Genomic DNA, 9,044 nt, shown 5'->3' on the forward strand with positions numbered 1-9,044 from the left:
TTTTTTTGCATGTTCCGCACAAGCCTCCTTTCCATGTCTCGACTGAGCGGCACAAAATGAGTTACTCCCCGGCTAGGGCCTGGAGCCGGGCTTGGCACAAGGAACGCTGCCAAACACAGGGACTATTATACCATTAGTATTATTACCATAAGTTATTGAATCATTTCCTTCTTGTTAGAAACGTAGCCTGTTTCCAATTTTTACTTCCTTCTGGAAGGAACATTTCTGTGTGTGTAGTGCTTTTCCTGAATCTCAGAGCATTTTATCAGGAGGCCATCTGTCTCTAACTCAGGAACATACCATCTCATCAAGTTCGCTTCCCTGAGTGTGGGCGGGCCCTGGTGTCACTGAAGGTGACCTCTCCGGGGGCTGCGCAGCCTTGGTGGTCCCTCCCCTGGCTCTGTCTGTGTGGCACAGGAACTCCCACCAAGCATCCTCTCCCTCACGTGATGCTGAACTCTGTTGCTTTCCGGGCTCTTTCCCTGATATGCCCCAAATCTGCCTGATTCTCTCTCATCTTATGAGAACCTGGCCTCCATCCCCAGGACCTCTCTCCCCACTGCTCTCTCCTCTTCCCTTCACCACCACACCTCTCAGAGTAGAATGCGTCTCTCTGGAAAGCTTACTTCTCGAGCTTCCAGGCAAACTCCTACACAGTCTTCAAGATCCTGCTCAAAGGACCCATCTTCTAGGATGCTCACCCAGCTCCTGGAACGGCTCACCATTCTAGCGCTTGCTGCTGGGGACCGTTCACTGCACAGAGGAGGTTCTGTTTCTTTTCCTACCTCCAGACTCTAGCACCGGGAAGGAAACACAGCGGGTGCTCTGTGAACACCAGTGCAGGGACTGCGCCCCGGGGCTCCGAGGCCGGGCTACCGGGCTCAGTGAATGTTCGGCTTCTTGCTCGCTCCCCATGTCAGGCACCTGTGCCTTTCCTTCTAGAGCACGGAAAGGCAGGGCGTCCTGGAAGGACTGGGGGCTGACGAGGTCCCTGTCAAATACCCCCCATGACACAGAAGGCCAAGCCGCACAACCTACCTCCACTCCTGGCTCCCCCTTCTCCCCGGGCTCTCCTTTCTCTCCCTGTGGGCACAAAACACCATACGCTGTGGGTGCTGGCACTCGGGGGCGCTGGGCACAGGGACACCCTCACATCTGTGACAAACTAGACCGGGACTAGACGAGGCCGAGGTGTCGTCAAGGACCACCTCGGAGGGTGAGGGGACAGTCAGCCTGCAGTATGAAGACTGGGCAGGGGGCCCAAGATTACAGTCTTCGGGGATCTGAGGTCCCAGTACGTGGGAGGAGAGGCTGATATCGTGTGTGGACCCTGCGGTGACCTGTGACCTGTTTCTAACCAATAGAATACGTCTTATGGCCCAGGTGATGGGATGTCACTCCTGTGATTATGTTACAGGCTCATGTTACAAATTATAATGTGCCTACGTTCAGGTTATCACACACACACACACACACACACACACACACACACACACAGAGCCCTGTGTTGGCCGCAGGCACTGAGAGAGACTCCGGCTGGCCTTGGCCTTGAACAAGCAAGCTGCTCTAATGTGAACTGCCTGTCGTGGGCAAGAGCCTGTGGCCGGAACCGTGGGCAGCCCCTAGGAGCTGAGGGCCGCCGTCCGGCTGCGGCAAGGCACCGACTTACGCCGACAGCGGCGAGCCTGGAAGAGAATGAGCATGTAGAGCAGTGGCTTGACCACAGCCTCGTGAGCGCCCCCGGGCAGAGGACCCAGTGGAGCGAGCCTGGACTCCTGACCCCCAGACACTGAGATCAGAAGTGCTCATTGTTTTCAGCCGCTGAATTTGTGATTCGTTATGCAGCTACAGAAATGACTCTAGCTCTAGGTGCAGGGCGAGGGCCAGGGGTGGGCGGTTGATGAGGAAGCTTCCGCACCACATCCAGGAGCAGTCCCTGCAGCCTGGAGCTGCTCCACGGTGGAGGGGACACATCAGGAGTCTGGGAGTTGCCTGCCTGTCCCAGCTGAGTCGGGCAGCCCTGGGGAGTAGCTCCCGAGGTCACAGGTGGGACTGTTTGACCTCTGAGGTTTTTTATACTTCTAAGAGGAGAATTCTGAGTCTAAGACTCTAGCACTTTCGAGCCAGGCTGGTGCCTGAAGGCAGAGGCCACCGTGCTGTGACCTGAGAAGTGGGAACCAGTATTCACACTCCAGTGGTCTGCATGGAGTAGATGTTCATCGAGAGGACCCGCCAGCGCCACCCCCCCCGACAAAAGGCCAGGCAGGCGGGGGTTAGTGCAGCCTCGTTGCAGGCCAGGCATCCGCTAGGCTGGTGACCACTGTGACGGGCACCCTCGCTCGCATGCCCTCATCCACAGTGGCCTGCTGACAACCTCGATACCCCACCCTCTCGCCTTACTGTAAATCCCGGGAGCCCGGTAGGGCCGGGCAATCCTGTTGCTCCGGGTCTCCCTTGGCCACCTGGTTCTCCTTTCTCCCCAGTTGGGCCGTCTAGACCCTACAGATTGACAAAGATCTCTGTTAGTCAAGAGCGAGGGCATCGCTTGAACATCTGTGACCAACTGTGGCATGCACGCATGACTCCCTTCCTTCATGGGCAGGGGTCTAGGGTGGTGCCCATTTCACAGAAGAAAACCACTGATGCACATGGAAGATGCCCGGGTCAAGTCAGCAGCCTCGCCGGGCTGGGCAAGGTGCTTTCTCTGTACAGGCAGCCTCCCCTGGGTGTCGGGCTTCTGCATGCTTGCCAAAGACGCAGGATGACACCCATGACCTCATCACCTTCCCAACAACCCAGGGAAGTATCCGGGGAGGGCATGATTAGCCCCATTTTAGAGATGAGAAAACAGAGGTCCTGCAAGCCTCAAGGACTTTCCCAAAGACACAGGAGATGACAGAATAGGCCCCTTCTCTTTTGGGGGGAGGTGGGCAACTGGCCTTCATAAAGCCAGGGGCTTGAGGGAAACCCAGGGGAGTCCCCGGCCCCCAACTCCGGACCCCAGGTTTCCAGCCTGGGCTGCAGGAGGCACCCTACAGAAGCCATGCTGGGCGTGGTGCCCCCGCGCAGGCAGGCATGCGTCCCAGGGTAGGGTCCTGGCCGGCCCGCCCTGGCACTCACCGGTGGGCCCGCCTGTCCTGTCTCCCCTTTCTCCCCCTTTTCTCCTGGGCTCCCCGGGTGTCCGTGTTCTCCCTTCATTCCTGTAGGTCCAAACTTTCCTGGGGGGCCTTGGGGACCGGGAGGGCCCATGTCTCCTGGCTTGCCTCGAGGTCCCTTTAGAAGATATTAGCAACACTTATTATAGACACTGATGGAGGGGGTAGAGAGAGAGAGCACGAAAGAATGGGAAGTCCAAAGGACATGGCTCTTCTGTGCTTGACTGACCCAGGCGAAGAGCCTGTCCACCTCCCTCGGAATCGGAGAAACCTCAGCAGCAGCCCCAGCCCGTCCCAACTGGGTCTTCCTGGCTCCTCTGGGGCCAGCATGTGGGGCTCAGGCTCCTGCAGGATTGGCCCCCACTCCCTTCCCCACAAGGCTCACATTTGGGCCTCTTCCAGAGCCTTTGGCTCCCACCCCCCACCGTCCCCCATCAGCCCAGGTCAAGGTCCCTCTTCGGACACTCGTCCAGGGCATCTGTTCTTACCTTTTCCCCGTCGTGTCCTGGAGGGCCTGGAAGTCCGATCTCCCCCTGTGGCCGGAACAAGAGAAGGTCAGTGTCAGAGCAGAGAAGAGGCACTGTCATCTACGGCACGCTGCGTCAGTGCCAGGGCCACCCCGGAGCTCTGTACTTGCACTGCCTCCATTTCAAGGAGAGGACCCCAGGGCAGAGCTGTGCGCATGAGGCCTGGGGGGTGCGCAGCAGGCAGCTAGGTCCTGGCTCCGCAGGCCACGTGTTGGCCACAATCTTGCACGCTGCCTCTGAGCACCCTGGGTACCCCAGGCTCCCAGCCCAGCCCTCCTGTCCTGCCCGCCCCACAGGGAGCTCCCTGCGTCTTCACATCAACCCAGTCCCTTTCTCTAGGTCAGGGAGGGAGGTAAAAGAGGCCTGGCCTCTGTCTTTGAGGCCAGTGAAGAATGAGCCACATCACCAAGGCATAACGATGCTATGAGAGGAGCAGAGAGGAAGGGGCAGTGAATTCTGCCTGGTAGATCAGGGGAGCCTTCAAGGAGGAGGTGGCCTTGGAGTTGGGCTTGAAATATGAGGACTTGGAAAGGTAGGGAAGAGGGGAAGGAACGTCAGGGCAGGGGCCCTCATGAGCAGAGGACAGAGGTGCAAACATGCAGGGCTTTCTGAGAAAATCACGGGGGTGAGGCAGAGTAAAGGGGAGCAAAGGTGGGGAGCAAAGGAGGGGGGAGGTCGGGGAGGAGCTCAAGTGCCGTGTTCCCTGATGGGGGGGTCGGGGTCCCCTCGTGATTCTGCCCGGAGCAGTGGCTTGTCTAGACCCAAGCTCTACCACAGAAGAGAAGCCTGTGAATTACGGGAGCCCAAGTCAGACAGCAGGGGATGAATGGCAGAGGGAGGTGGCAGGAGTGGGGGTGGCTGTCATGGGGGCAAGACAGGGCCTGGGGTGCCTGGGAGCAGTGGGAGGAGTCAGAGGCCAGGCTGCAGTGGTGGCTTCGCAGGGAAGATGGGAGGGTCCCCCGCTGGCTCCCGCACTCGGGGACACAGGCAGTGCCTCTGTGGGGTCTGCATCTCCCTTGTCAGGACAAGTGTTACCTTCTGGCCTGGGGCTCCGGGTGGGCCGATTTGTCCAGGAAGACCAGGGGGCCCCTAGGAAATAAAAGAAAGACCTGGGGAAGAACTTTCCACCCAAGGAGGGGTGGCCTGTTGCCAGGGGGATGTATGTGGAGGCTAGTTTATGGGGATCAGTCATTTTCAAACATCTCATCAGTGGCAGGAACGTTTTTTTGTAAAGGAAATAGCACGGGGACTCTACAATGTAAAGTGGATAAGCACTGAGTGTGTCTGGGTTAGAGTGTTGGGGTTGGGGGTGGGGGGGATCCTGGAGCCACGCCTACCAGCCTCTCCCTCGTCCTCCCTCCGAGCACCCCTGGGCTCCAAGAAGATAAATTTCACCTCCCCCGATAGGGACTTCAAAACGCCTCCAGGAAACAACGCAAATATCCATCAATAGGTGCAGGTGTGCGATACCCATCCAATGGAATATTACTCAGCAGTGAAAAATTAAGCAAGCACAGGGTCTGCCATGTCATGGCTGCAACCCAGACGTTCTTTGCTGAGCTAAAGAAGCCAGACACAGGCAGCTAGGCTGCACAATTCCACTCAGATGATACTCCAGAAAAGACAGATCGAATCCACCACGACAGAAAGCAGATCAGTGGTGTCCGGGGGCTGAGGGTAGGTGTGGGATCGACTCCTGAGGCACATAAAAGAACTTTCTGGAGTGCCTGGGGTGGTGGATACATGGGTATATACATTTGTCGAAGCTCATCAAACGTCACAGCTGAAGTGGGTACATTTCACTGTATGTAAATTATACCTCAAAGTTGACTTTAAACGAAAGAAAGATTCCATGAAAGTTTTGTTTTGGATAGCTATTTCAAATAATATATTTTAATGTCCCCAAATGGAGCTCATTGATTTTAGAATCACGTGATGTTAATACCAAGCTCTGGGGTTGAGGCATGATGTGATTGGTGTTTGAGTCTGGGGCTGTGCATCCCCAAGTGTTCTGTGGCACACAGCCACTAAAAATAGTAAGCGAAATCAGGGGCGCCTGGATGGCTCAGTGGGTTAAGCATCTGGCTTCGGCTCAAGTCATGATCCTGGAGTCCTGGGATCGAGCCCCGCGTCAGGGTCCTGGGATCGAGCCCCGCGTCAGGGTCCTGGGATCGAGCCCCGCGTCAGGGTCCTGGGATCGAGCCCCGCGTCAGGCTCCCTGCTCAGCGGGGAGTCTGCTTCTCCCTCTGCCCCTCCCCCCACTCATGTTTGTGTGTGTGCGCGCATGCTCTCTCTCTCTCTCAAATACATAAATAACATCTTTAAAAAAATAAAAATAAAACATTAAGTGAGATGAAATTCCAATAGTTTGAGAACTTTGGGATCTCCTTTCTTCTCTCCTCCTGGAAGTTAAACCTCATGGTAGTTGTTTTAACTATAAGTATTCACTACAAAAATCCACAGGCCTGTCACTGGTACTAGGTATGCATGCAAAATCCGGGCTTGGAATTCACTGGTTTTCCAAGTGCAGAAAATGAAATTGATTTCTAGGAAAGGTGAGAACATGGAGGTTGAGTAGCTCCTGATTTTTTAGGGTTATGGATTTTATGAGCTGAAGGTTGAGTACAAGAAACATAAAAGCATCCTCCTTTGTACCTCCATCTCCTTGACGCGGCTTCATGGGGACCCAGCATCTACGCTGCGACAAGAGTGCGCGGTGGAATGGGTGAAGAGCCGCTCCAGAGGATAGCAGGGACCTCCCCGCCTTGCCCCGGGGTAGGGGAGGCTCCGGAGAGCCCCTGCTGAGGCTTGGATCACCCTCTGCCCTGGCACTTCAGGGTCAGTCCTAACCCAGCAGACCTGCACCGGCTTTCTGGAGGCCACACCTCAAGTCCTTGCCCTCCCCTGGCCCCCAACCCCCCGCCCGGGCCCCCCAGCCCTCAGCCCGGTGCCCAAGGGAAGGAGGAAGACTTACCATCAAGGCCAGCGTTCGGATCTCCTAAAAACCAATGCCATGCAATCAGTTGAAGAACAAGTCAAGAGCCATCTGGAGGGTCCCCTAGGCCCAGGCATGGAAACATGGGAGCTGGGTCCCCCTCAGGAGCACAGTAAGGTGGGCTCCGTGCCTCCCAACCGCATGCCGCTCCCACCTCTCCCCAAGGTTCACAGAGACTGGACAGAGAATGCTCTATATCTCACCCAGGCTGCTCTGAAGCTGTCCTACACCAGACTCAAACAGGCCCTGAAACGGACTGCCTGCTTCCCTTCACTTTGCCAAAGAGGGAGGACACAACGTCTCTGCTTCTCCCTGATCACTGACTGGGACCCTCCCCTGTTCTCTCCTCTTCCCCAGAACCCAGATTTCAAGGCTCTGACATACTTCCTCGTAAACAACGAATGCAGAATAGGAAGATACAGAGCCACTCAAGAAACCAGGGGGACGATTGTTGGCATGGAGACAGGATCGTACACCACGTAAATGGATCCACAGAGGTACAGAGTTTCCTTTAAAGGGATGGTTCTCCACCCGGGGGTGGCGTTTGGCCCCCGGGGACATTTGGAGACATATTTTGGCTGTCAACAGGGGGTGGGGTGCTCCTGGCATCTAGTGGATAGAGACCAGGGATGCTGCGAAACATCCTACAACATACAGGGCTCCCCTTCCTCCACAACTCCCCACAAAATGACCCCACGGTTATTGAAGACCTGGGGCTCCAGAACCCTGGATGGACCAGCACCCCCCAGGGTGCCAGGATGCTCCAGTTATGGTGCTCAGTTCCTCAGAGCCAGGATAGCCTGCTGGCAGGGCCAGACCAAGAGCCAGGCCACCTGGTGGCCAAATGAAGGGGGTGCATTTGCCTGGAGGCTGGAGACAGAGGCCAAGGGAGAGAGAGCAAGGGGGACGCTCTCCTGGAAGCTCTGCCCAATAGCCTGCCCTCAAGCACACTAATGGGGGCATTGAAGTGCCCCCTCATAGGGCCGTGATGCAGCGCCCAGAGGTCTCTGAGCGCCTCCCGATCTCTAGTCTCTGGGCCAGCTCCCACTCACCTGGAGAGCCTCGTTGATGTTTCCGTTGTAGTCCACCATCTCTCCTTTCCCTGGTTCCCCCTTGGTGCCCTGCAAGACAAATGCGGCCTCAACCCCAGGCCGGGGCCAGTAGGGACGGGGGCGCAAGGCTGCCTGCTCTCTACCAGGTGGGATCGTAGCCAAGGCGGGCTGAGCCTGGCTGCACGCGGGAGGACCCAGAGCTGCAGGCCGGGGAGTCAGGGGCTTCCCCACACTGAGGGAGGATGCCTAGAGGTTCTAGAACAAACACAGAAGACTCTATGCGACAGACTCTGGACTAGACAGACCTAGAGAAGACCGAGTCCCATCATGGCTGCCATGACCGTAGAAAGAGGTCTCTCTCCCTCCCTCCCGTTCAAGGCCCAGAGTCCAGCCATTCACACTGTGACCCCAGGGGAGCGAGATGTTGTGCTCTGACTCCGGGGGAGATGCACGTACCTTGGGGCCGGCTGGTCCCTGGTCTCCAGCTGCTCCAGGCTCCCCCTGTTGCATGACAAAATTGGAGTGAAAGAGGGATAAGGCTGGATCCGAGAGCACCTGCTGTCCCCAGAGGGGCCATTGTAAGGGGCCCTGGAGGGGCTGGGAGGCTCATCTTCACTCAGGCCAAGAGGCTGCCGACCTTCCTGTAGGGAAGTGCAGGCTCCTTCCCTTCAGGAGCATCTCTACCTGCCTCACCTCCTCTGGGCCTCCCAGCGCCTCTGGGCTCCTCTGGCTTCTTGCTGAAAGACCTTCTTCCTGGTCTGGGCTAGTTGCTAGGGACTGCACCTGTGACCTGTGTCTGCCTGGCCACCTCTCCCCCGCCCCCTATGGCAGCCACCTCTTCGGAGGACCAGGCCCTTTGCTTCTGTTTATTTCCACTCGGCTCACAGAGCAAGAGTCCGTGACCTGAGGGGTCAATAATTGCCATGGAGGGACCATGGGTTCTTTCAGGGGCCTCTCTGCATGTGACAGCCCCAAACTGCCGGATGGAGAAAGGGAGTTCAGCGGAAGGCACTAGGAGCGCTCAACCTCCCCGCTGGGTGGGGTTGGGGGTTATTGCTGTTGGAAACAGGACAGAACTATGGGGAATGCATGAAAACAAACCTCAGTCCCAATGGTTCTGGGACAATGTTAACATCAGAGACAAATTTTAAAAATCAAGACAGAAAGTGTATGTAAAGGGACAACAGAGCCTTTAATATAACTTAATTCCACATGACCCTGAAGCCGATCAGCTCGTGGAATGTCGAGCCACTGTCACCTGCTGATGACCTGCCCCTACCCTCCCTCCCCCCAGAGCATTTTCGTCCCTGAGCAC

At 56.7% G+C, this 9,044-nt stretch overlaps 1 protein-coding gene across 1 annotated transcript in view; it reads right to left on the reverse strand.

The window, feature by feature from the left end:
• The window catches only part of COL13A1 (collagen type XIII alpha 1 chain), a 76,016-nt gene that overhangs the window by 22,305 nt on the left and 44,667 nt on the right, over nucleotides 1-9,044 (reverse strand). Inside the window, exons 19-26 of the mRNA XM_081823097.1 lie at nucleotides 8,186-8,230; nucleotides 7,730-7,798; nucleotides 6,657-6,680; nucleotides 4,718-4,771; nucleotides 3,644-3,688; nucleotides 3,121-3,273; nucleotides 2,401-2,499; nucleotides 1,039-1,083 (exon numbers count right to left, since the gene is read on the reverse strand). Coding sequence (XP_081679223.1) covers nucleotides 1,039-1,083; nucleotides 2,401-2,499; nucleotides 3,121-3,273; nucleotides 3,644-3,688; nucleotides 4,718-4,771; nucleotides 6,657-6,680; nucleotides 7,730-7,798; nucleotides 8,186-8,230 — 534 coding nt within the window. The remainder of the gene's footprint in view (nucleotides 1-1,038; nucleotides 1,084-2,400; nucleotides 2,500-3,120; nucleotides 3,274-3,643; nucleotides 3,689-4,717; nucleotides 4,772-6,656; nucleotides 6,681-7,729; nucleotides 7,799-8,185; nucleotides 8,231-9,044) is intronic.

Source organism: Leptonychotes weddellii, chromosome 6, assembly GCF_054177405.1.
Source record: "Leptonychotes weddellii isolate Sample4059 chromosome 6, ASM5417740v2, whole genome shotgun sequence".
NCBI classification, from domain to species: domain Eukaryota; kingdom Metazoa; phylum Chordata; class Mammalia; order Carnivora; family Phocidae; genus Leptonychotes; species Leptonychotes weddellii.